The 27,910-nt window shown below is 40.2% G+C and overlaps 2 protein-coding genes across 3 annotated transcripts; one reads left to right on the top strand and one right to left on the bottom strand.

Moving 5' to 3' along the window:
- Positions 1-241: 241 nt before the first annotated feature.
- On the bottom strand, positions 242-19,852 carry ago1 (argonaute RISC component 1). The gene is made up of 19 exons (XM_023964186.2): positions 19,632-19,852; positions 16,318-16,504; positions 11,828-11,948; positions 10,403-10,584; positions 9,266-9,402; positions 8,947-9,081; positions 8,746-8,833; positions 8,407-8,554; positions 8,204-8,323; positions 7,990-8,112; positions 7,687-7,820; positions 6,717-6,901; positions 6,391-6,550; positions 5,973-6,063; positions 4,249-4,443; positions 3,976-4,110; positions 3,789-3,890; positions 3,517-3,716; positions 242-2,980 (listed from the first exon to the last, which is right to left on the bottom strand). The coding sequence occupies exons 1-19, from the start codon at positions 19,654-19,656 to the stop codon at positions 2,872-2,874; spliced, it is 2,577 nt and encodes an 858-aa protein (XP_023819954.1). The 5' UTR covers positions 19,657-19,852; the 3' UTR covers positions 242-2,871.
- On the top strand, positions 3,269-27,910 carry dhdds (dehydrodolichyl diphosphate synthase). Of its 2 annotated transcripts, XM_078932759.1 has the most exons (10): positions 3,269-3,308; positions 3,540-3,635; positions 21,836-21,916; positions 22,564-22,680; positions 22,771-22,913; positions 23,986-24,102; positions 24,218-24,319; positions 24,436-24,550; positions 25,106-25,213; positions 27,160-27,910. In XM_078932759.1, exons 3-10 carry the CDS (start codon positions 21,854-21,856, stop codon positions 27,415-27,417), a joined length of 1,023 nt encoding a protein of 340 aa, XP_078788885.1. In that variant the 5' UTR covers positions 3,269-3,308; positions 3,540-3,635; positions 21,836-21,853; the 3' UTR covers positions 27,418-27,910. The 2 variants fall into 2 exon arrangements, with proteins under 2 accessions (XP_078788885.1, XP_004078359.1); XM_004078311.5 differs by lacking the exons at positions 3,269-3,308; positions 3,540-3,635 and adding an exon at positions 20,109-21,559.

The following is a 27,910-nucleotide window of genomic DNA, read 5'->3' as shown; positions in this document are numbered from 1 at the left end:
GTGAAGTTGCTTTACTGACACCGACAGGAAGAGGTGGGCTCTGTGTCACCGCACGTCAGAGGATGAAGCTCCGCCCACACTCAGAGGTGAGCCCACGTTTCTGATACATTTTTAATGCAAATAAAAGCGAAACCAGAATAAAAAAAGGTTAAAAATGGGAGGAATTAATAATATTTTAACATTTCACAACGTTTCAGTGTCAATAAATTATTAGAAAGTAAGAAAAAACAGAAAACAGTCATTTAAAAAAAACAATTTTATTTTCTTAAAAAATAACCCTACCAACAGTTCTCATACCGTCACACACAGAGCCAAAATAAAATGTTTCCATGTCATTTCATTCAAATCCATTGGGAAGTGCTATGACAAGAACGGTTCTTGGTCAGTGGTTTAAATATTGCTTTGTCAAACCGTGAGGCTGCGTGGAGAAGAGCGGGCTCTCTGTGTCCACAATACATTTCCAGGGTGACCACCATTTTGTGTCCCCCTTTGCAAGGTGCTTTTGTGGCTTCGGTGAGTGAAGAACTGCATCTGGTTTCCATGGTGCAGGGAAATTGCCCCCCGACAGTTTTGTTTGTTTGTTTGTTTAGCACAGAAGTAAAACACTTGGCCCCAGCTGTGAAAGGCCCAGCATTTGTTGGGCCAAAATACATAACAGGTAAATATCATATATATATTTATATATACAAATCACCTTGGACACTATGAAGGATCAGTAAACCCGTGTACAAAGGCATTCTGATTATGCAAGTTCATAAACATGATTTAAAAATCAAACTCCTCTGATATCTCATCTTATGTTTAAGGGCTCAGATCAGACAAGATTTGAGGCGTTTAAAGGGCAACTGAGGTGGAATTTTGAGACAGTCTCAACAGCGCCCCCCTAAGGATACACTCCCACAATAGTTACAATATTCATAATCATGACAAAAGAAATAGCAGTCTTTATAACCATTACACAATTGAGGCAAAAACAACGGAGGCAAAAACAATTGAGCACAAGACTCCTACCTCTAAGAAAACAAAAGTAAGGTGGCTCAGAATATTCAGTCATCAAAATAAAATAAAAATTAAAAAACAATAATTACATGCATTTTTTTAATCCATAAATCCAGATGTAAAGGCAGAGTATATTATTAAGTAGCTGTAAATGAAGGCCCACTCTGTCCATCAGAGCAATCCCCAGTCTGTGCAGCCCATGCACACAGAGCACCAATAGGGATTGGCTTACAGGCTAGGGGATTGGAACAGGGGGATGCTGCAGGTATGAAGTGCCAAAAGTGAAAACTGTCAGCAAGGCTACATATTAATGGTACAAAGGCTGATGAATGATATTTTGGCTTGCATGGAGAAAAATAAAAAAAAGACCAACAGGAAGTGCATTTGACCACAATGGTCATTAAATATGGGATTTTTGTGTGTGTGCTTGTTTTTTCAGGCTAAATTGTAAAAGCCTGCAGAGGACAGAGCTTTGTGTAGAAACAGAGCAGCTGGAAGATTGCTGTATAGATACACAAAGACTTTTGTGGGTGGATGAAGCGAACATGCTCTGACGTCATCTTCACTGATAAGTAGAAATGTGCAGAATGACTTGAGCAAGGTCAGTGTCTGAATCAAAGTTAAACTTTTCAGCACTGAATAACTTTTTCTATCCCCCCTTTTTCTAAATTAAAAATAAGATGTTGACCTCGCTTATTACTACCTTTGTTCTGAAAGCATTGGAAACTCTAGCCGTAAACTATAAAAACGTAGGTGTACAGTCTTGTGGAAGAGGTTCATTATTTTAAAGTAAAATAAATCAAGAAAAAAGTAAATAAAAAAGTGCCTCATACATTTTTAAAAAGAGCAATGTCTACAGAAGTAAGATTATCTTCCTGTTTAAGTGCCCCTTTTTTTTCTATTGGTTGGCATCAGTTTTGGCTGGTTAAAAATGCTGGTATAGGTGCATGGGGTGCAAGTACATTTGATACACTCTATGCAAATGGTCCTTCTCTACTGTTACGCTAAGGTTAGCTCTATAAGCAAAATGTCTAGGGACTGGCCAATCAGGACAGAGAGTGAAACAGCACCTTCTCCTTTAAACTACAGTTTGCTACACCTGTCCCCTCCGCCTCTGCGAAAATAAAGACTAGAGGGTTCGCCTCACATCTACTAAGAAAATCTTTATGTGTAGTACTCCTAGCACCTACATGCTAACACTAAGTGCTAATGTACCATACCTCAAATGCCTCAAGGCTGTTTAAAAAAAAAACATTTAAAAAAAAAAACGAATAAAAACACAAATGTAGTTCATGAAGATGCTAAAAATGATACATGTAAGTGTGCGTGCCCATGTGCATCCCTCTTGAAGATCCCCATACCACAGGATCTAGAACACTGGCATCCAGCTTTCGGATGGGTAACGAGGCAGCATAGTGGTGGCAGTTCAAATGTTTTTGGACTTTTTGTTTTCTCCTTTCCATCGCTTCTATTTCCTCCCATCTGTATTGCATACTTACATACATCGGAGAGTGAAGGTAGCATATTGTACAATTACATAACAATACCCAACGGTTTAAACAATTCAACATAAAAAAGACCAATTGTGCTGGTGAAGTAAAAAAACAAAACAAAAAAAAAACTAAAGAGACAATGTTCAATATGTTTGAGTGCATTAGGTGTCAGAGTCTGCTTCTGTTCACAGAAAATAACTTTGTTTCTTGAAATGAACAACTGATTGACAGGTCTGTGGAATGTGTGTGTGTGTGTGTGTGTGTGTGTGTGTGTGTGTAGTGGGCAGTTGTTGGGAGTAAGGGATGGGGATGAGGTGAGAGTGGGCGGTCGGCCTACTCAGGTAGAAATGAGGTGGGAGAGAACGATGGCTGGTGGAGGTCAGGCGAAGTACATGGTCCTCAGAGTGTCGTGGTGAATTTGAACAGCTTTGGCCAGTGCCTGGGGGTCCCGGCCATTACTCTGACCCGACACGTGACTGCCCTCCCCGCTGCAATGACACAACAAAGCCAAGAACATTAATCCTTTAAAAAAATAAAAATAAAAAAAGAAGGTAGACTAAACATTTGAATCAACAGCCCACCAATTTAAAGACTCACTGATGAAAATTGTGTTTTTGGGGAGTTTTTAACATGTCCTTGAGGCATTTTTCTGATGCTGGAGGACATATTTTGAGAAGATTTGGCACAAAATTGCATTTCTGAGTATTCTATCCATTTTCTTAACCCTCTATATTCCTTTCGGGGTCACAGGGTTGCTGGAGCCTGACCCGGCTACTGCAGTGAGAAGGCGGGGCACACCCTGGACAGTCTGTTGCAGTGAGTATTTCCTTTTTTCAAATCGTTGTGAATCAAGAGCAGACGAAAAATGCTGTTTAAAAACTGGCTTCTTTGTGAAATAAAAAATACGATGGGCGCGGCACAAGCTCTCTGCTCCAAGCTCTTAGTAAGGGGGAGAACTACAGCCACTCTGAAAACGACAGTTTTTTTTTTTATTTTGGCCAAAAATGACCTGAAACCTACTGACCTGTCGTGTTCTTTGTCTACCAGATGGTAGCGGGCACGGAAGGCCACAAGACGAGCGTAGTAGGCTGGTGCCGGGATGGAGACCGAGCGGGTACAGCGCACATAGGTGTGGCACAACTGGTAGGTTAGAATCTGCAGCTCATCAGCGGTGAAACGATTGTCGTCCCATAAGACGTAGTAATGAGACGGCCGGCTGGTGCCCTGGCAAAGAAAATGGTTTGCATTAGCAGGGGGGGCTGGGGTCAAAGGTTGACGCGTTAGTGAGTTGATTACCTGGATGCCTGCATGGCTACATAAATAGAAGTCAAACTCAAAGGGATGAGTGATGCTGGTGTCCACTGTAGTCCCTGCAGGAATATTGCCACTCTTACCAATCTGGAAAAGAAAAGGAGACAAATATAAATACAGACATGTAATAAAGACATTTCAGGAGGGATTGAAACAACAGTGGAGCACTCACCCTCTCAGATTTGTCGGCACAGAAGAGGCGTGTGTGGTGGCGTTTTTGTACCACGATGTACGTGATACCAGGCTGGTAGTCTTTCTCCAACTTTATGCATGCATCTCTGATGGCCAGAAGCTCATAGTGGAGAATCTACATAACCAAAAATAATAATACTTTATTTCTAAGGCATATATAAAAAATAATATATAATAAATTAAGAAAAAGGCCCCTTAAATAAACATTTTACTTTGGAAAGTTCACAGCAGTGCGTTTCTTTGAGTCTCTTACTTGTGGCAGTTGACCTTCAGGAACACCATCCCTGTAGAAAATGATCCTGGTGGGCTTGAATCGGGTCGACTTGTAGAACTGAATTAACAGTTCGCGCACCATGTAAGATAAATCTTCGATGATTTCCTGCCTGGGTCTCTGGACCCGCACTGTGGCACAGTACCGGCTGGGGTGGGCATCCATACTGCCCACCACCTGAAAGAGGGGGAGCAGCAGAGATGTTGGAAAAAAAATTACACTAAAGACACTAATTGGGCTGCACTGTGGCGCAGTGTTTAGCGCTCTTGCCTCACAGCAAGAAGGCCCCTGGTTCAAGTCCCGGCTGGGGGACCTGAAACCAAACATCAACACCTTTCTGTGTGGAGTTTGCATGTTCTCCCCGTGCATGCGGCTTCCTCCCACTGTCCAAAAACATGCTTCATAGGTCAAGTGGCAACTCTAAATTGTCCCTAGGTGTGAGTGTGAGAGTGAATGGGTGTGTGATTGTGTGAATGGGTGTGTGATTGTGGCCCTGCGACAGACTGGCGAACAGTCCTAGTAGCCAGGATAGGCAGGATAGGCTCTGGCAGCCTCGTGACCCCGAAAGGATAAAACGGTAGAAAATGAATGAATAAAGACACTTAATTGTCTTTAAATACACTAATTGACATAGTAATAGCTCTTCATATACGTAAAAACCTTTGTTCTGAAACTACAAAAAAAAATCAAAGTTAACACTGGAAAATGGCCTATACAACATCCTTCCTTTGTTGCATCGTTGTACTTTCAGTCTTTTTTGTCTGTGTGTACTTTTGTGAACATCCCTTAAGTGCTGCTACTGGAGAAATGCGTAGGCTCGACGTTATTCTTTATCACCTATTTTCTCCTGTGTAAGGATGCTTCTGGCTTACCTATTCTCCTCCAATCCTCTCTGTGTGACTCAATCATTCGACATAATCGCTAGGCAACCACACAGCCAACCACAGCTGAGGTGAGGTAAAGGGAGAACGGTAGCTGCCGTCACTTCCTGTCTAAACAGTCGGTGATGAGGCATCCGTGTCTCTCGTAAAGCTCCTCCTTTATTACCTTTTTCCCTTTGTTCGTGCTCATGTGTGGTGTGACGAGGCTAAACTGAAAGTCCAGTAGAATGTGTGCTTATTGAAGCTTAGAGGTGAAGGTTGAGTGAACAGAGTATTTATGATCACAAAATAAGATTTTTTCTAGGTAATGACAAACCTAAACATGTGTATTTATTGTGCTTGAATGATTTATTTAATTAAGATAGAAATTATAACATCTATTTGTGAGGGTTCACGTTGTAAAACGGAAAACATTTCCAGCTAAACTAAGATTAATTTTGTCTATGAAAATGACTAAATTATTTAAATGTGTAATCCAATTAAAAATGGTAAAATTGTGTAAACCTGACTTTCTGGGAGAGATGCTTTAATGGTGGAAATGGCATTCAACTCGTCTTGTAAAGTGCAACTAAAAACAAAATGTAATGTATTCAAACTGCAGCCTATCCTCGATAACTTATTGGTTTATCTCCCTACTGAAAGAATTGGAGATTAAATTCTAGGACATTTCCATTTTCCCTGTAAGGCAGAAGTAAATGAGTACTGAGTTCATCCTAGTTAAAGTCAGAAGCACTTCTGAAAACACAGGTTTTACCCAGATGTTAAGATTAGACCAGTCCAAGTCTTATCCATAACTTTTTCAAATTCATGATTTTAGAGACTCACTGCAGTAATTGAGGGCTTCTTGCCATCTCCAGCTGGGGGGTGGGTGACATCTGCTCCCAGGAAGATAACAGGCTGCTGAAACACTGCTGAACTGAGGGGGCACATGGAAGAGAACTGGGAAATTATACTTCCTCAAGTAGCACAGGATTTCAATGAGTAATATTATGACAATACAGAAATGACATCAAATGTTTTTAACACAAGTTTTAAAAAAAAAACTTTAATGAGGCTTTGTAAAAAAAAAAAAAAAAAAAAAAAGTTTTAGACCTTTTCCACCCACGCATGGCTGCAAAAGGGCAAAAATGGGTCATAAAAATGAAATTAATAACATCAGAACGATCAAAGGAAGACCGTCTGCAATGGTTGTCTAGCAGTTATTCAGAGAACACATTTCAATGTCGCTTTAGAAAAAGCTCACCGCTGATGAGGCACCAGAATGTTGTTTATGCCTCCCAGCTTCACATTGATCTTGAGGCAGAGGTTGGAGAGGGTCTGAGGTGACGTCTTCACCACGTTCTTCACCTGAACACACTGGGTGGCCATGCCAAGAAGAGTGTCTCCCACACGCTTTACTTCAGCTATTTAAAAAAAAAGGTGAAATAAAATATGGAAAAGTTACAACAGTTGATTGCTACACCTCAAATTCCAAAGTAAATAGGATTGCCTGGAAAACCTTTAGAATTGTTCATCCCTTTGATCCAAAGTAATAAATACAATAAAGCAAAAAGCAAAGCAGAGAAATACCGTAGACTGGAGTTTTTCCTGGAAGAATGACAATGATGAGCTGTAGTCCAGAGTATGTGTTCTTCAGGTGTCTGAACATTGGTTCCACGCTGTCTGCACCCTGGGCGTATTTACAGAAACAAGGCTGGCCCTGAATTGGCATTCCAGCATCCTTTGAGATTTTACGCAGCTGGTCCGTGAAGTTTCTAAGATCAAAGCACAGTGCAGTTACTGACAGTTAGCAGCAGATACAACACCAAGTTTTCATTTGCAAACATTGTCATCCCTTCTATTTTGTCACAGTTCTTTGTTGCCTCATCCTAACAATTTTTCCTTAAACAACAGGGGATAGCTTTGATATTACGCTCAGACCGGGTACAAATACACACTTAATGCTGGTTTATAAACACTTTTAGCATATGGTGTTCACACTGGACTCTACCCGATACTAGCTTGGTGCAAAACGTCAAAGCGGAGAAAATCTCATAAATTTTGCTCCAGGCTTTTTCTTCGTTCATAGCTCCTTTCTGATTCATGAAAGACTGTTTTTCATGCCAGGCAAAAACCCCAATTGTTAATGTCCTCTCCATGATCAATTTTCAAAAGATTTGTGCTTCCGTGAATCAAAAAGGATGCTACTCTTATGTCACTACCAAATCCAAGTCCCTGATTGGTCAAAGCTCAACTGGTTTAACTTTTAATCCATGTTCAATGGCCGTGCATTTTGCTCAGAGAGTCCAAAAAACGTCGTGTAAACTTGCCTAGTAAATGCAGAAGCCAGAAACACGCAAATATGCGCATTCATTGGTGTGAAGGTAGCATAAAAATGACAACTGATGAGAGTAAAATAGAAAAATCTTAAAATGAGGATCCACAGAATCAAAAAGCCTAGGTTCAAATAATCCTACCTCCTTTTTTTCACCTCCATTTTTTATCTTTTATTGCCAAATATCCTACACCAAAATAATCGTCTTTTTCTATTTATACTTACTTGAGCACTTCTTCCCTGCACTGTTTCTGGGGGGCAAAGCAGGCGATTGCCCAGACTTTTATCTCTATGCCGTTATAGAACTGTTTTCCCCTCATGTCCCAAACTCCCTGGTTAGGAGTCGCTATGGCACGGTTCTACAGGAGACAAGACCAGAGCCGACCAAGTCAACTCAACTTGATTTTAGAGACGCTTTTCAAATAAACTTGCAACAAAACGTACAAAACACAAGATAAGACATTGGTTTAGACAGACTGTGGAATGCATGCTTAAGAAACAAAGCAAAAGTAAGGAATACGTTTTTACCCGTCCTCCATACTGCAGAATAGGAGCCGGCAGAACTCTGCCCGTCACCTCAGCCATGTCATCCTTCACCTTGATCCCAAACTCCTGGATGTATGGGTCCAAGTTGAAGTTTGCATTCTTCATCTGTTGAGAGTGAAGGACGTGAGCGACATCTCAATCTGACACTCATTTTATAGCTTCCAGCATTGATGAGTCGTTATTTCGAGCAACTCACCAGCCGGCTGATCTCCTCCTGCCTATCTGGTGCAGAGCGGGCTGTGGCTTTTATCATAGTGGAGGTCTGGTTATCTGTCAGTTTCTTGATGCACCGCTGACCTGCTACAATGTTGCACACCTGGAATTGTCAACACATGTTGCAGATCAACCTTCACTTAGTTAATTTATTGATCTCTAGAGCCGGTTGCCACACTGCCTTACCTCTAGTGGCAAGTAGGTGTGCTTTTGCTCCTGGCCAACCTGTAAACAGGGCAGGTGGGGGTATTTAAGCTGCAAGTTGTACTTTTGCTTGAAGTACTGGGCCACTGTACATTCTACTGTCTGCCCGCTTTCAAGCTGGAGAGGAAATCTGTGTGTAAAAGAGAAGCAGATTATCAGGCTGAAATAAATTTATATATTTATTTATATTTGTATTTATTTATTTATATATAATATATATTTGTTGCTCTGGTTCATAACCTTTAACTAATAAAATTAAAAAGTTCTTCACCTATTTTAGCGCGAATTCAATGAAGGATGAAGTTTGTGCTTTAGACTTACGTTTGATGGCTGGCAGGACGCCTTGTGACATTGCATACACGATACTTCCTTTTCATTTGCCCACAGTGCGTCACCTCAACCTTCAAACCTGCGAACAAGTGACACTGGCGCGTTAAAGTTAGGAGACATGGAAAGAAAGTTCTATAAACATTCTGCAGTTGAAAACTTGGAAGAGTATTCAAACAAATGTCATTTTTCTACCTTTGATCTCCTTTGTGAAGCGAACTCTCTGTGAGTCTGTGAGCGTTTTGGGCTGCTCGTCAATGTTGCGTATGTCCAAAACCTCACACATGAACTCAATTACAGGCTGGGCTTTGTAGAAGGCCGTGGCAGACACTAGAGGGAGGCACAGGGCAACAAGAGGATTCAGAGATGAAAGCAGAAAATCTCCAGACTACTGTCAACTTTTTGGAGCTCTGAAAATCACTGGGTTAGTTCATATCGAGCAGGTTTTGTCGCACAAGTGCCGACCTATAACCCACAAAGACCTACAACTGATCACACACTCCGAGTGACTCACCATCAATGTTCAGCATCATCTTCCACATGGCAGGACGCACAGACTGGTGAAAGCCAAACCAGACTTCCCTCCCCCCGCCAAGTGGGTGGTAGTATCCTTCAGGTGGGGAGAAGAATGAGCGCCCCACTGGAGTGTACCTAATTGGAGGGGGGGGGGGGGGGGGGGGGTGAAGAGGTGACTACAATCAATTATCCAAACTCGGATGATCTCAGAGTGAGTTCATGTCCGGAAAGTTCACCTCAGTATGACTCAACAACAAATATGCTTTTATTAATCTACGGAACAGTGAAGGGTCATTACAAACTAACACTTGTTTCCTGTTTCCTTTAATTTCCAGATAAATTACTGTTTAGAACTATTATTATTCCATCTCAACATTGTTCAAAAATAACTTTCATGCAAGTTTCAGTTAACAACATTTCTGAAATCTGAAGCTTTAAGGATGATGAGGAGATTTACGTGAAGTGAGGAACTCCGTAAAGATAAACTGCTAAAAAAAAAAAAAAGTACATTCTTAAAGACTCACTCCAATAAAAATTGTGGTTTTGGTTTTTGGTCTTGTGGCATTTTTGTTTATTCAAACTATTGTGAATCAGGAGCAGATGGGGGGAAAAAAAGCCCTTTGAAAAAGCTTGTAGTTTTGTAAAAGCGACAATCAGGCAGGCCACGAGCTCCCTGCTCCGCTTCATTCTGATGCACTTGCAGACAAATACATCCATGTACGTCTTTGTTTTCCTCGCCTGAGCTGGAATCTGGATCAAAACTGTACGAATGGATAGCTCCAATATTGATCACTATCTTTGTTGCACCAGTAATGTTAAATTGGAGGTGTGAGGGGCTTTAAGCTAGCAGGAGAGTGTCAACAGATAGCTCAGTTTTCGCTGATGGGAAATGGGGGGGGTTTGCTCTGCACCAACAGTCCCACCCACAACTCAGGTGTGACTCAGGTTTAATGTACTCCTGCTGCTCTGCAAAATCATAATTTAAAGACCACTGGGAACACTTTTGCAATAGATCAAAGGATGATGGGAGTGGGTCTTTAAACATAATAGCCCACAATCCAGCAGATAGAGCCGCCTCATTGGAGTGACTGAATTAAAATTTGATGATGCACGTTTGAGTCAGTGTTCAGTGTACCTCATAGAGGCCAAGTGACGCATGGCCACATCCAAGGCTTGAACCGAGTCGAGGGGAACCTGCAGCCGCCCGCTGACTAGAGTCTCCTGCAGCAGGCGCCATGACACCTTGGCCAGCCAACGAATGGACACCTTAAAGATTCGATCTTTACCCTCACCAGGAATTGTTACTTCAAAATCCACCTAAAAAATAACAAGACACTCAGCTGTAAACAGAATACATTTGACCTTTTTTAAGATATCAAATACGTTGAAAACCTTTTTCCTTGTTAAAGTTCAGAATAACATTTTTTTTTTCTGAACTCGGACAATTTTGTTTCGCCAAACAGAAAATAAGTCTAAACAATTACAACAACAACAAAAATTTAGGTTCAAAAGAAGCCTAAAATCAACCAAAAATACAGATCTGTATAAAATAAAGATGCAAAGCTGCAGATGTAAAAATTAAAAAAAGAAAAAAAAATCATATCATCTTATTGTTGGCTCAGTTATGAAAGAGCCACCCTCTACGGAAGGAACTGTGTCTTATGCCACAAGGGTTTTTATTATAAAACAGAAGACATTATGTAACTTATCCAGTTACAACTTCATAATAGATGACTTCATAAATAAGTCACATTTAAAAGGGGAAACGAGCTTCCCAGAATGTTATAAGGCCACATATGATGCAGCTGTATAGCATTTCTTAATATATCAGAGCAAAGAATGCTTAAGAGTCCAACCACTGACAAATGCATCAGGAATGCCGGCATAAAATGCCACCAAATGAATAGCTAATAGGAATATCTCCTCCTATTAATGAATGCCATGGGAAAAAAAAGGTTTGCTTAATAATTTATGAATTTATAATTACACAATTTTGATTATTTAAAAAAAAAAAACAGTAAAAAGGAAGGGTGACAATATTTTTTTTTGTTTTTCTTTTTTTGTATAAAAAAACACCTAAATAAAAATCTGCAGGCAAATGATATATTGGGCCAATTCTCGGCCATGAAGGATCATTTTTGTTCTCGTCGTCACCCTGAGAAAACCCCCCCCAGACTTCCATGTGCGAAGCCGAATGAAATCAAAGTCTGAAACTGCCGGCAGCTTTGCCACGTTTTGTGAAGCTGAGAAGAAAGGCATCAATCTCACTTCAAGAAGATACAATAAACATTTTCCAAAACAATCAGACATTCATAATGGCCAAATATTTTCGAATATGCTCAATAAACTCAAAGTCTTCCCCAAAACCTGTAAAAATAGATAATTGTTGAGGATTATCCGACAACAAGATAACATTCACCCACAAAAAACTCATCTTACTGCCCAAGAGGAACATTCTTATCCAAACCAGCTTAGGACAGTTTTAATTGCTCCCTGTGGAAAAAATACATTTGAGATGAGCTTATGTCACAGCACAGTACAGTTCACTACAAAGGCTTACCTTCTCACTCCCAATGGGAAGCGCTAGCACCGTGTAAATGTTCTTCTTGCCATCATAGACGGGTTTTCGGTCACCAAAGAGCTGGGGCTTAAAGTGTTGCACCATGTACTCCACCACCTCTCTGCAGAAAGAATCACAACATGATATGGACAAATAGAAAGGCTTATCCGAAGGCCATATTGGGATGCGCTTCATGATCAGATGCAGCTGGAGGGTGCAAGTGTATCGTTGTCACAAGGGGGTTGAAAGACAAAAAAAAGAAGAGTGGGGGTGCAGGCGGCGGCGGAAATCAATGTTCAATGTGTCGGCGATCATTTAAGTGAGGGGGATGAGGTCTTGCTGGAAATGAAAACGAAAGGTCAAAGGGCTCAACCTTTGCATTCCTTATTGAACTCTTTGTGTCTCAAATCCGGCAGGGACTGAAGCTTTTGAAGCTCTTCTGGGTGTCAGAAACTTTCAGAGAAAAACGTTTGTATGAAAATCTAGAAAAATCCTGTTTTAAGAGGTTTCTTCTTAGGATTTGTACCAAGAAAATCCTTTAAAAAAAAAAAAAACAGAATTAAAACTCAAGTGAGAACTCTTAGAAAAAGATCAGGTCTGGATTAGATGAATACATTCACTTTCACCACAATTTGGTTGACTTTGTTTCAGTTCGATATTTGATTTGTTTATTACAAAGCACTCCACAACAAAAAAAACAAAAAATTAGAACTAATACTTTGTAAATGTAAGTAACAATGAAGACAACATTTCAGTTGGCTTATACTAAGCCTAGTGTAATGTGATAAAACAATCAATTGTTCTTAAATGTAGCAATACACGTGTTTGACACTGTCAAAGTTAACATACCGTTATGCAGGCGGGATGCAATGATTCACTTTCTCCACCATTCGGTTCAGTGCTGTAAAGTACGGTTCAGTTTTCTACTGAGAATTGTAGCATCCCTACTAATATCCATCCCAGTAACAACCTTACCTCACAAGACTATGTTAGGATTCAAGGCTCAAGATGGAGAACAACAGCTGACTGCGTCTCGCCAAGACCATGCTGCAACTATTGTGGCAGTGGTTAACCGTCTCGCCCCACCGCGAGAAGGCCCTGGTTCGAATCCTGGCTGGGACCTTTCTGTGTGGAGTCTGCAAGTTGTGGAAGTGCTCGTCACCCTGCGACAGCCTGGCGCCCTGTCCAGGATGTACTCCTGGACAGACTCCGGCAACCCGTGACCCCGAAAAAGACATAGCGGATATAGGAAATGGATGGATGAATGGAAACCAAACCATATCTGACACCTACATCAGCCTTAATATAAGCCAACAGAAAGAGTTTTTTTCCATGTATTCATGATCCTTTTGATTTTATGTTCACTTTACAATTACCTTTACGAAGCACATTGAGACGACTGCTGTTGTGATTTTGGGCTATACAAATAGAATTGAATTGAAAACGGAATTGAATTATTATAAAAAATGTTAAAACATTTTTCTGAATTTTTGTTTCTTTTTGTTGTTTTGTAATACTGTACTCTAATCATTTGTATCAAACTCAAACAAAACCGTGATCCAAATGTGGAGGTTTGAACCGAATGGTGGGTAAAGTGAAACGCTGCGTATCGATCATGACGACATTTCAAGTGTGGACCTGAAAATCTGAAGATAAGAGGAAACCTGCATGCAAACTAGCATGAAAGAACTTTTGCCTGAATCCCATAAGAAAACATGACAAGTGTGTGTGTCAGTTCAAAATTAAGCTCAAAAGAAAAAAAAGAAACGTTGCTGCGTCTCTTGGGAGTCTTGAGAGACAAATGTGACACACAAATTAACACATTCTCCTGCATTTTGAAATGTCTTTGATGAAACATTTCTTGTTGAATAGACATAAAATTTGACTTGACAAATTATGAAACTTTTGTGTATTGTGTAAAAGCTTAAAGGCTGTTGGAACTAAATTAGCTTTTTATATCCAAGATAATTGCTTTGCTATGGCACCATGTTAAATATCACATAGAGGATTGGTAGATTGTACTGTTCACTCTCATAATAACTCACAAAAAAGTAATTATGCTGTGATTTATTGAGCAGAAATACACCATAATTGTCGAAAATGTCCAATATAAATGTTTTTGTTTTGTTTTTTCCTGTGATAATTGCAATAATTTTGTTCTTTCTATACTTAGGTTGAATTTACTTTAATACTTTACAGGCTGCGTTTAGCTCGAATCCCAGCTGAGACCTTTCAGTGTGGAGTTTGCATGTTCTCCCTGTGCATTCGTGGGTTTTCTCTGGGCACTCTGGCTTCTACCCACAGTCCAAAAACAAGCTTAATAGGTGAATTAGCATCTCTAAATTGCCCCTAGGTGTTAACCTGCGAGCGTGCTCCAGCAACAGACTGGTGACCTGTTCAGGGTGCACCCTGCCTTCGCCCAACAGTAGCTGGGTTGGCTCCAGCAGCCATGTGACCCCGAAAGGGAATTCAGCAGCTTCTAAAAAATGGATGTTTCCTACACTGATCAGCCCATTTCTCTCAGGGAAAACTGAAGTCTCATGTTTTTCCCCTCACATATTAAGCTAAACTAACCATATGCCTTTAAGAGGTCAGCTCAGGTTATATTCAGGCCACTTTATAACCATGTAATGTTGCTGGAACTACTTTCAAAGCATCTCAACAAGGGACACTTGCATATGAAATATAAAAAAAATAACTGAAAGCCTGTTTCATCCTGTTCCAGTGACTTCAAACCTCAACTAGAAAAAAAAGAATTATTGATCTCAAAAGGGAAGTCATTTCAGTATCTTATTCCACACAGCAAACACAGAGAGTGCATCATATTTTTTTTTAGGCAGGAATGCCCTTCTGTAATTATTTCGGGGAAGATGCACTGTAGTTGAAAGTGTGCAGAGTTTTCCATCATGCTGTGCTTTTTAGCCCACAGTCTTGTTTGTGCTGGGATGTCAGAGCCTTTCCCAGCACATAGCCAGCATCCTCAATCCTATCTCAGTTTCTGGATATGACTGGCTCTAATGCTGCTGCCTCAAACAGACATGTGCAGATGAAAAGACACTCTCCTCCACAGACTTCAGACTGTTATGCAAACACTCAAAGACCCAAGAAGGTAAAGGTTTTAGAATTTTCTTCTAAAGCTTCCCGAGCAGATATCTAGAGCGTTTTCAATCTTTTTCAATTTCTACAGTTCATAAATTTTATTATCTTTACCCTTTTCTTATTATCTAATCCATCCGTTCCATGTAATCAGCTGTCTCTACAACACTTATAACACTTATTACCACAACAGAGCACATGCTTCATTATCACAGCAGTTATGGAGATGTTCTCCTGCCGTTTCTTTAGCATTAAATCCTGAAATATACAGGAAAGTTCAAAAACAGAGCTGCATGTTTGTTCACATGGAAGTGGGCATTCTGAAGCAGGTAGTTCCCGTTTCCTTCAAACTCCCACCCCAGAGAAATCAAATGACAGCGGTGAGCGTTTAGAGGTTTGCTTGCTTACTTTAGGTGGGACGACTGCGGCGCTGTGGGCTAACATCCAGCTGCTTAAGAACAGATTTACATAAAACTCACCTCACTTAACCCCAAACTCACCTTTTCAAGACTACTTTACATCCAATTTAACTGTAGACGAGCAGAAGGAAAGATTTGAACCTTTTTACAATAAATCTGCATTTCTATTGTCTCGTGACTAAATCCATATGTAGAACTTTCCTTTTGAGCCTATTCTAGGTCTAAATTCAAATAAAACAAATACTCAATATTGGTACAATTAATGCTTAATGAAATATACTGTATTCACAAGTAAGTCACATGATTGAAAAGGAGTTCTCTGGCCTAAATTTAGGGTTAGGTTCCATGTTTATTCCACAACATGCACGGAAAAAAGCAGTTTTGACCCAGCCAGTCCAATCACTTAAGCATAGATAACAAACAGACGAAATGCACTCAGCAGCTTCAGATCAAACTGATCTGCCCAGAAGAAGTTCGTCCTATTATCCCATTTCACCGCTCAGCACATCAGAAACCAAACCGTATTCTGACAAGGATCAGACTTTACGAAAAGTTAAAGCAATGTGTGCTAGACTTGGCCTAAAACTACAAGATGTAAGTTAAACCACAAAGATCGTGTATATAATGCTTTTTTTTTGCATCTTTTCCCTCATAAAAACGCATGAAAAGTCTAGTCAGGGCACTGAGAAGCTTTGCTTGTTCCCTAAACGTGCATGGAGGTCATCAAACTGTAAGTATGCACAAAGAATGAAATGTTTCATGATCAAAGTGTCCGCCCTCAATGGCTCCTGACAGACTGAAAACATGGTCATTACTGGCTGCATTTCAGCTGCATGTTGATTTTTTCAATTCACAAACCGACGCCACAAATTGCATAAGACTAACGATGGTGGGCTGATCTCTGAAATGACTGCAGGAGGTTAAAAGAAGAACAGACAAAAGAACAAAACACGCGTGTGTCGTATTGTCCGCTACCTGTTGACTCGCCGTGGGCACTTGTCAGGCTTAATGTCCACCTCGTAGTGATAGACGTCCATCTTTGGGATCTCCACTTCAAAGTAGTTGGCGAGCAACTTGATGGGCTTCCCCACGGTGCCCATACCTGGCCGGCGGGGGGCATGAAACACCTGCTGGAGGGGAGGGGGGAAGACCCCCAAGGGCACTGGACCAACAGGTTTAGGTTGGTATTCACGATGACGGAGTCATTGTGGAGAAGTGAGAACATTCAGAATGAGACGAACAAATGAAACGAATGAGGGAAGGATGCCATAACAACAACACAAAAGAGGCCACAAACATGGGCATTGTGACAGGAAGGAAGCAAAGACGAGGAAAAAATAAAGGCAAACACAAGAGATACGCAGCATGAAAGTGGACAGTAGTGATAAAGGGAGGAAAAAAGCGAGTTTTGTATATTTGAGGTTATAAAAAAAGAGAGAAATTTACAAAAATAAAGGAAGTGAGGTTCAAAAACAGGATAGACAACCAAATCAGAGATGAAGGTTATTCAAAGAGGAGAATAGAGACATAAGAATGAGAGAGACAAAGAAAAAGAATTAATTAGAAAATGTCAAATGCAAAATCACATTTAGTTATCAAGTTTTAGGTTTTTTGCTTGTTTCTAATTATTTTAACCAAGCAAACATTATTAACTTAAAACATCAAAATAAAACAAAGAGAACGTGGCTGTAGGATTTTTTGCACTTTTTTTGGTTCTCTAGGCTTACTGAAGAACATTTTTGATGAACATTTTAACTTATGATCCATTTAATTCATAAACGCAGTCATTTTTAGAGAAAGTCTTACAAAAACAAGAGACAAAGCACTATCCTGACTGTGTTAACATAAATGGGTGTATTCTGGTGGATGTGTAAGTTTGTCCCTTCAAAATAAAAAAAATTTTTTTTTACTTCCACATCCATCACGTTTGTTTGTCAACTAATCCTTGGTACTGACTTATATAAAAGTATCTCACGAGATAGAAGCCATTTTTTATGTATTTTTTTCTTTTTAAAGCAAATTTTTCTAAGTTTAGAGGGTCTTCTATCGAAAGGTTTTTGGGGGGCTGCTTAAATGGGTGCTAGTAGTGACTCCTGTCTAAGAGGGCCCCACTGCCGTAACCTCTGGGTCCCCAGAGAGCAGCCGTCCACCATCACAACAAAGACCCCAGCTGCCCTGCTCCTCCATCTTACACACAGAAATACACGGGTGTATGGCAGAGGGAGCGCCCCTGCTACGATGAACGCACTCATACACACAAACACGGGGGGCCCCCCTCTACATTCCCAGCCTCACCATGGAGACACCACGGCAACACAGAATTGTCATGGATATCAGGGGACTTGTGTGTGTCTGCATGAGTAGAACTGTAGGAGGAGATGGGAGGAGGCAGGGGTGCTGCTGCGGTCATGCTGAAGACCTTGGCCTCTTTGCTCCAACGCATCACGTTCCCACATCAGGCAGAGGCGCCAAAGCGTCTTAAACCGGAGTTTGGAATAATCGGATCAATACGTTTATGTGGCCACCAAGCTTTAACTCAAGAAAACTCCTGCAAAACACAGAAAGCTGCTCTCCGCTCAAAGTGTGGATCCTCCTCTGGTGTGGACTCACACATCTGACAAAAACAGTAAACACAGACACCGGACATGTGGTGACCATGCTGACTCTTCTAGGTGCAAGAAAGCATGTGCACGCGCAAACGTGCGTGTGCCGGGACTGTCGCACACTCACACACACACACAATGACGCAGACTTCCCCCTTGTGCCAGTGAAGGCAGATGGTGAAGAGCAGAGCCAGGGCTTTCACATATCACAAGCACAATAGCAGTTTCTTTTGGGGTAGTGCAACTTAAATATTACAATATAAAGACACTCCCTGCTGCTTTTTAAACCACCTAGCAAAAAAAAAAGACCCAGACATGAAGAAATACCTTCTAGATTTAAAAGTAACATAGCGTAAATGTTTTTAAATACTTTTTTTCAATACTTTGAATTAAAGAAAATCTTTAGTTTTAAACTTAATTTCTAAAAGATGACCCTATCACCTCCAGATCATCATATTATATATAAATGTTACTTTTAAATCTTTATGATTAAAAATCTCAAAATAAAAAATAGCAACTGATGCTGTTAGGATGGAAAGTCCTGTCCACCTATCAACACTTTAGCTCAAAAGATCTGATTTGGCAATCAACCGTGTGGTAAACATGTCTAATCGGTTTCAGGAAAATGCCACACAACTGTCACACTTCAAACACAAAAGCAGACTTTGAAATAAAGGGCCCCCAGGGGCCCTCCCCCCTCCAATCACAAATAAAATAAAAACTAGTCTATTCCATTCAAAATTTAGACCAGCAGGACAATGTGATTTTAGATCGCCGGTCCTCTTGAATTAAGAAAATAAGAGCTACTCCAAGTGAAAGATAAAGTTAACAAACAAAAAAAGTTTTACAAAAGTGGAGAAAAGTAAAGCATCCAATACTTTTCCCAACTACGAGATAAGTTAAGTAAAACACAACCTTTTTTGTTCAATTCTTGCTTCTACGGCTCAGTGTTCACTAAGAAAACTGCCAATTAAAGATAAATTTGAACGAGAATTATGCAGGACGAGAGGGAGAAAGCCCATTGACATCCAGTTTACTGTAAATACACGAGCTTTTCCAAGTCCACCAGAACAAAACTACCTCCTCCTGCTAACACACACAATCTAATTACTGTTGATTTTAGTTTTCATGTAAATAATTGATCGATCTTTGCAGGTGGTAGGGTTGAGGTTGCATGCTAGGCAAATGGTGTTTAAGACATGCATGATAAAGGGGGGATGCTGTGCTGCGTGGGACCTGCGGGACTCAGCCAGCTGCTGCTGCTGCTGCTGCTGCTGCTGCTGCTGCTGCTGCTGCTGCTGCTGCTGCTGCTGCTGCGGCTGCTTGAAGGCGGGATTCAGCCGCAGATTCACGTCGTTCCCATCATCCTCTCAGAGATTCCCACGACCTATCTGCCCCCGCACATGGCAGACGACACATTGTCACCACCCGGAGTCTCCTCTTAAATATTGTATTTGTTTGTTTTCTGTAATGATGGTGTGGTGCATGTAGATTGCATGAGACTCCTCTCCATGTCCACTCCATCTCAGTTTAATCTTCCCAAAACGTAGCGATGCAGAGACAGAGGCGCTAACATCAACTTACTGCATCCTCTTTCTAGGATGCCTCACTTCCCCAAATGCAATCTGTGTATACAGTCATGACTCAAACATTTGGACTGATTGCAATAATAAGAAAAAGACTTACCAGCGCCAGACGGTCCCGGCTCCATGATCCCATTCACTTAGCCGCAACGGTGCAAGCTAGCTAATCCTGGGTGCTGTGGCCAAACCGCCGGCCCCTTCAGGTTGGAAGTGTTTCAGACTTCCAGCCCCCTCCTGTCGGTGTTGAGTCGTCCCCTTTCTCGGTGTACTCCCGCCCCCTACCTCCCCAGCCGACCCCCCCCCCCCCCCCAGACCCGCAGAGAGGGGTTGAGGCTAACGCGACAGTAGCAGGCAGTTGCTGCTTTGCCCGTTGACCCTGAATCTGCTACGGCAGCGCTGGAACGCCTTGATTCTGATCGCTATTACTCCGGCGTGATTCCGCCGTGGACGGTGGATTTGCCGATGGTCCACGCAGCTGGGATTTCTTACTTAGTGTGTTCTCCAACTCAACGTTCAAGCAGGGTTCTCCAGCGGAACAAAAAGGGCCAGTACCTCAACCCCCCCAAAAATCTTAAACTTCTTCTTTGTCACCAAAAAAAGTCCAAACAAACTGTTGACAAACTTAATGTCAACCTCTAGTGGTGAAAGGCGGAACTGCACCCCATATTTTGAAGAGACAAAATTGAGGATTCACAGAAAAAGCTTTTTTATCATTCATAAAATCAATCCATACACAAAATGTGAGGGAAACTATTAACTATATTTTTTAGCTTTATGTGAGGGTCAAATGTGTTTCTAAGTCTGAAAAGTTGACAAAATTAAACATTTAGCACATTGAAGCACTCTTTTTCACTTAAGTCTAATGGCATTCAATTGAGTGATTCCCTGACACATTTCAACATCAATCCAAATAAATAAGCAACACATAACAACGTGTTTTATCAATGGCAAAAAGTCCCAAAACATGAACTGTACAAGAATAGAATTTACAATGAAAACCGTGAAACTTAGCAAACCCCTAAGCAGATTTATCAAAAGTGTCAAAGGTTGGGAGTCTGCGACATGCAGGAGAGGCTTGATTTTGCTGAGATGTTTCCAAATGTCAGCCGAAAAATGACATGTGTTGTGTATTAGGATGAGACTGGGTTGTCTGATGGGGAAAAAATAGAATAGAAATTAATTGAATTGAACCTTTTTCCCCACAAGGGGTAAATTACCTTGTTACTCTCGCTATATTAAAAACAGCAGATAGATAATAAAAAACATTAAAATTACCCTTCAAAAATATTGACATCAATAATTATTATCCAGCCTCTATGAGGCTTCGTAGATATATGTGAAATCTCTGTGTGTGTTTTTGTTCATTTATTTTTGTACAGACTTCTCGTATAAGCATGTACTTTTTTTGCTTCTTCAAAATACCTTGAGTTTCATTTATCTCTCCAGACATAAACCCAGATATTTATTTATTACCTATTCAAAGTAGAAAGAAAAAAAACCTTAGCAAAACCAACTTTTATTTTTGCTTTTAGTCTGAAAGTAGACAGCTTAATCATAACATTCGTAATGCATTTCTGTTCTATCTCAGAATAGTTGCACTTCTGTGAATGCGCATTTCTAGTTATTCACTTGTGTTTCTTGACCATTGCTCTCGTTTTGGCGGTTATTTTGCAACCTCTGACATCGCAAAGCGATTGGACAAAGAGTAGGAGAACTCGCTGTTTTAAATAGGCGAAGATACATCGATATACATAGTTTTTATTTGATTCTTTAAAATACATATAATTCGAAACCCGTGTAATTTTCTTGTGTGTTTAGAACAAACAACGGCGCGCAATTAAATGCTCAATGTGCGTGATTTGAAAATCCGAGGATGCACGTGCAACAGGAAGTCGTCATGACGCATTTACGGCACGTAGTTCCTGTGCGGAAGTGGTCGTCATCGTAAAAGCTATGAGTTGGAAGCTGTGAAATATGAGAAAACAACTTGTTCTTCTATGGTCTGAATGAAAAACGCGGCTTCCGTTGAGAGTGAGTTCCTGTTGGAGGATTTTGAGTTGTTTTTTATTTACTTAAATAACCATTTAGCAGTTAATTCATTGCATGATGTGTCGCGAGCCCTGTTGGCAGTTGACGTTGAAACCCACTACTAGTAGTACTAGCTTAGCTGCTGCTTGTGAAATGTAATAGTGAACAGAAATGTGACAAAAATAGAAGGCTTGCAACAGTGGACTAATATTTTTTAACAAACTGGGACGTGTTTTTGGTTTTTAACCACCTGAAAATGCTTTAATGACGGAATTTCAGATCGTCTGAAGGCAGAAAATGTCGTGGATAAGGGAAGGTGAATTAAATCTGCTTGAAAAGATCGCTTCCAATGTCCTTAAGGTAAGACTGCTGTCTTCTGGTGCCATTTTGGGTTTAAACTTTGAGTTCAGGATATTTATTGCTCCATATAATATGAAATTATCTTTGTCATCCTCTATAGTTATTCATATAATAAAGACATAACAAACCTATAAAGAAGCGTTTGTTTGAGTTCTAACTATTATTTTCCCAATTAAGCAATTTGTTTCATATGCACACAGGCAAACAATAACACCATTGTCCTATTATTCAGATTTGCTAATCAGAGTTCAGATCTAAGTTGACTGTCCAACATAGTATTTACTTTATGGCATCGGGCTAAATCCATTTGTTGAAATAATTAGTTTCTTTGTTTTGGCATTAATGAAACTGAGAGACTAAAAAAAGCCTCCTGTATTCAGTTAAACTTCCAGGAATCTTTTGTTTCTGAAAAATCTCGGCAGAATTTGAGACGCCCTCAACTTACTGACTACATTTTTGTTTTAATCACAACCATGCTTTCATCCCTTTGTAAAATCAGATGGACACTAATTTGTTTTTGCAATCCTATGGACATATGACAGTTGTTTAGTTTGTTAACGCTCAAACCTTTTGTGACTTTTACAATCCCATCATCCAGTTGTTGAATTTTGTTGTTGTTGTTGTTCTCTGATCCCGTGTAATGCTAGGCAGGACCCATGCCCAAACATGTGGCCTTTATCATGGATGGAAATCGCCGCTTTGCACGTAAGAAAAACATGGAGCGCCAGGAAGGGCACATGCAGGGCTTTAACAAGCTGGCAGAGGTTCGTTTTTTTTTTAATTCATGTGGGGAAATGCATGCCATTACGGGCCATATATTCACACCACTTAACCCCTTTTGTCTTTCACACCAGACGCTGCGTTGGTGCAAGCAGCTGAGTATCCCAGAAGTGACAGTTTATGCTTTCAGCATTGAGAACTTCAAGCGCACTAAAGAAGAGGTGGACGGACTGCTGGACCTGGCCAGGCAGAAGTTTGAGAGGCTGCTGGAGGAACGGTCAGTTTTATGGACAGATTTCCACTTTGCTGTTTATGGTTCTAGTGACTTTGATTCATCATGTGATTCAGAGCTTCCTCACAGCGCAGCTTAAGAGGAAGCAGATTTGTTTCAGTCACACATGTAATTTCAAGGGGGAAAATTTGAATATTCTTTGGTTTCAACAAGTCACACTTTGTTGTTGGAAACGTGTTTAAGAAAAGGGATTTTTTTTTGAAGCTGTTATTCCTATATTCTCCTCAAAAATTGAGTATGATACTTTACTAATGTTGGAATGATGAAGTAGATCATCAGATGAGAGATCAAAGCCTCAGATTGGAGTGGAGCAGCAGGCTTGTGGCTTGCCGTAGTAGCCTCTATGTCACACCTACAAGCTTTTCCCAACATTCTTTTTGCGTCTGCTACTGATTCAGAACGATTTGAATAAAGAAATACTCTGAAATAAAATTTTAACTTAATTTATTTTATGAAATGTCCTCCATGAGAAAACTGCTTCAAATGTTAAATGTTAAAAAAAAGTAAAGGTATGATTGGGACTTGAATGATATGGTGTGGATGAAAAAAACCCAGTTAAACATAAGACTTTGTATTTCTCAACATAAAGGTGAAAGTTTGTGATTTTTGCTTTAGACTTTAGGTTCGGCCAAGTGGGTACATTATTTTGAAAATCAGTTTCGGCAATGAAGTTGGGAAAGTTTTTCAATTGCAACTCCACAAACAGCCTTTACACGTTTGCTCAGGAACTTTTTTCTCTCTCTGAGGATTTATCTTAATTGTTAGCCTTGATAACAATATTTTCTGTGACAGCTACTCTTAATCTGGATGTCTGCTGTGGAATATCTTCCACTACCAACAGGATTTATAATGCAGGGCACATTGCAAACCAGCCTTCCACATCCCACCAGGCCACAGAATGCTCTGTGGTTGCAAGAATTTATTTGAAGTTTCTGTCAGTAAAATTCACACACAATATTTTGATAATCAAAAATGAAAATATATTTTTTTCCTGGAATTGTCATGATTTGCTTTAAGATCTGTCTCTCCCCTTAAAGGTTTCTGTTTTGTCTTAAAGGGAAAATCTGGAGAAACATGGCGTTTGTATCCGGGTGCTGGGTGACTTGAACATGCTGCCACTTGATCTTCAGCAGCTTATTGCCAAAGCTGTTTTAACAACTAAAACTAATAACAAGTATGTCTTTGTATTTGTGCTTTTATTTTGTAAACTCGATGATTAGTGGCAAAACCCAGCCTCGTTTCATCATTCCATGACGCGTCTGTGACGGCAATGACTTCTTTATTTCTAGATGTTTTCTCAACGTGTGCTTTGCCTACACGTCCAGATATGAAATCACCAACGCCGTCAGGGAGATGGCTTGGGGAGTTGAGCAGGGCCTGATCAAGGCAAGGTGAGCAGTTCACCAGACACTTGTGGGTTAATCTCATCAATACTCCTGTGTTGAATAGCATTGAGACAGATAATCTGGAGACATTGACAAGCCGCTCACGTTTCTGTCGTGCTCAGCGATGTTTCGGAGGCGTTGCTCAGCGAGTGCCTGTACAGCAATAACTCTCCTAATCCTGATCTCCTGATCCGAACCTCAGGAGAGGTGCGCCTCAGTGACTTCCTCCTGTGGCAGGTATGAAGACAGCTCTGCTAATACGCCACTTTGTGTACATTTTTGTAAACACTTCACGATGAAAGATTAAAGACGTGTACAATAGTAGTGGCTAAAGGTGAATTATTATTACTAAACCGCTGCAGTCATTTGTTTTCTTCTCCAGTATTGGGAGTGCCTGTGATCCTATCAGTTAAACTTGTATTTCTGGTTGGGTTTTTCAGTAGTTTTATAACCAGCTAATTAAAAAAAGAAATACTAGCTCAAATAAATACTAATTTAAACTCTTTTAAGATCTGCAAATCAGGGTTTCGCTTCAGTTCTGTCATTATTTTATCCTTTTTTACTGGATGATTATCAAATGCGATACAGTATTTATTCTAACAACAAGCTTTAAATGACGGCAGACGTACATCACTTCCCTCTTTTTTTGTTTATTTTGTTTGTTAGAAAGGCTGCTTCCAGTTACAGGCATATCTTTGAGCTGTTTTCTCAAAAATCAGCTATTTTTGTTGTTTGGCATCCAAATCTTTGTCTTTGGAGAAATGTCAACTGTCAGATGTTGTCCATCCACAGACGTCCCACTCCTGTCTGGTGTTTCAGTCGGTTCTGTGGCCCGAGTACACCTTCTGGAATCTGTGTGAAGCCATTCTGCAGTATCAGTTAAACCACAAATCCATCCAGGTTAGTCCTACTTTACTTTTTTGGGGGGTTCACTGTGTCCTTACTGAGAGAAACTTTAACTATTTACCCATTTAATTAAAAAGAAAAAAAGTCTAGGTTTTTATTTTTATATTCACATATTTTTAAAGCCTGTTCTGCTCTGCAGGCACACCATAAACTAAGAGGGGAAAAACAGTTACTGTTGCTTGAAGTTCAGTTCAGTCCAGTTGTGGCAAAGCCCTTTAGCTACGTTCACACTGCCCTCGGTTTACAGGGAGCTAAACACATTTATGTCCATTTTACGGCTCTATGTACAAAACCATTAAATGTGCGTTGCAACCTGGTTGAACTAAGATCAATCAGGGACTCAGATTTGGTTGTGACATATGGATGGCGTCCCTTTTAACTCACAGAAGATCCAACCGTTTGAAAATTGACCATGCAGGAGAAATGAATATCTGTGGTTTAGGCCCGGCCGGAATTCTATGACACCATGTCTTTTTTTTTTTAAAGGAATAGAGCTGTGAAAGAAAACGGCTGGAACAAGATTCATGAAATATGCGCTGCTTTGACATTTCACATCAAGCCTCTTCCAACCATAGGTGGCGGTCATGCACTAGTAAACAGTAGAAAAAGAACCAGGAGGAGAATCCCTTCCCTGCTTGACCAGTATGATCATCATAGGCTGTACTTGTGTCTAAAAATTCACGTTTAGTGAGTTATTGATCGTGCGTCACATGCCTGATGTGTCCATAGCTTGAGAGTGAAGTTAATGAAGAACAGTTTCAAAGATAATAAATTATTTTGCCATCTCAATCAATGACAAACTAAAGTAAAATTCCCATTTTACTTTACTGTATCAAAAGGAAATCTACTCTTTACAATTTTGTTTCTCCTTCATTCTCATTTGGCCATTGGCTGACCTGATTTCTATTGACTGGAAAAGGCTAAAATAAGTCCCAAATGGAGTATATTCTTAGCTCCTCTATTGAAAAGGAAAGCTCTTTGTTTTTTCAAACCCTGTGGAAGTATATTTAGCATTGACACTTCTACAAAAGACCAGGTAAATACTCGCTCAGTTTGTAAAGCAGTTTGTGTTTTCAGTCTCTCAAGACTGGAAGACTTTCAGATTTATTACACGTCTGTGAAATGTTCTGTTCAAGACGCCACAGAGTTAAAGTCCAGCCGCTGACTTTGTCTCTGCATTAAAAACCGGTTTTAGGGAGTCGATTGAAGCGTCTCCCTCTGTGGGAGTGTCTCCTTCAAAAGAAGAATCTGCAGCTTCGTGCTACAACCAAAGAGTTGCATAAAGAGATTTCCATCTTTCCAGTATAGATTGAACAAATCCCATTTAGGGATTCTCAGAACAAACCTTACATCTTTTGATTTTATTTTTAATTTTACTTTATAAGAGCTCACCATTATGAATTTAATTAATTAACCACTCGTAATCTGGAGACTCCAACTTTCAATCACAAAATAAAAACTTGAAGATTCGATTTAGTGGGACATTATTGTGGATCTGATGATGACCTTTTTCAAATATTGAAGCAAAATTATCAGAGGAAATTCCCAGATCTGAAGTTTATTGAATTGAAAGCTGGATGGAAATCCTAGAGCAAATGCAAACGAAAGAATTTTAAATTTTTTAGGTATTAAGAAAGCTCTTAACTTTGATTTGATCCAACATTCAGCAAAAAAAGATCTTTCTATTGCAGTTTAGTGTGTTTTGAACAATTTTCCTCAGAAATGGTAATTTAAACTAACAAAAGGTAAAACTTGAGTTCATAAAGTGAAAAATTCTTGCATTAAAAACTAATCTTTTTTTCTGAAATTGAACTTATTAATTTGAATTCTTGCTAAAGTTCTGGTTGTTTTTGTTTTTTTTCTTTCCAATCCTGGGAGTTTGAATTCTGGTTTTCTGTCTGTGGCAGCAGGCCTGACCTCAGTTGTTTGCTGCATTACAGAAAGCCAGAGAGCTTCATCGAGAGGAACAAGCACTACAGCAGCTGGAGGCAGACCGGGCCTGTGTAGCAGACCTCCTGCAGCATCAGGGGAACGGGAAGCCAGCTGATGCCAAGAGAAGACAAGAAGCACTACACCTCTGCACCGCCTCCCGGGAAGCACGAGTCCAGGACTTCCTGCAAGCACTGAAGCAGAAGAGAAACCATTTCTTTTCCGACTTATACGGCGAAGCCGTCTCAGCCTATGAAAGCCAATCATAAAGGATGGATGGAAGTTCTCCGGTCTTCTTCTCATAAGGGCTTCTGTGGAAAATCGAAAGAGCGACTGGCAGTGGTTTTCATTTTGACGTTGATTTGTTTGTGAAAGCAGAGAGGACAAATGTTATCCCCTATGGGGCTGTAAAATAACTGTGATATTTATGATTGTAGATTAACAAAGTCTAATATGTAGAAATATCTGGTCAAGATGTAGCTTTCTAGATGTTTCAAGTGTCTGTCCAATGCATGCCGTGGAGCTTGAATGGTTGAAATCTGTGATGTGCTTTGGAGATGCTTCCAACATGGTGATACACAGAAGTCGGAGCGGTTTCATGATTTTGCTGCTGAAAGTGCTGTTTGGTTGTTTGTTTTTTAAACACAGCTATATTTTGACCAGCAAAATAAAGCAACAACTGTATATGAGAATTAGGAAAATATGTGATTTACTCTTTGCTGATGAGACATTTAATGTTTTTATAAAAATTTATGAAAAGTG

Source organism: Oryzias latipes, chromosome 16 (genome assembly GCF_053564925.1).
Source record: "Oryzias latipes strain Hd-rR chromosome 16, Olatipes_Hd-rR_3.1".
Classification (NCBI taxonomy): Eukaryota; Metazoa; Chordata; class Actinopteri; order Beloniformes; family Adrianichthyidae; genus Oryzias; species Oryzias latipes.
The sequence above is the reverse complement of the archived record's forward strand: the minus strand, read 5'-3'. Positions and strand labels throughout refer to the sequence as shown.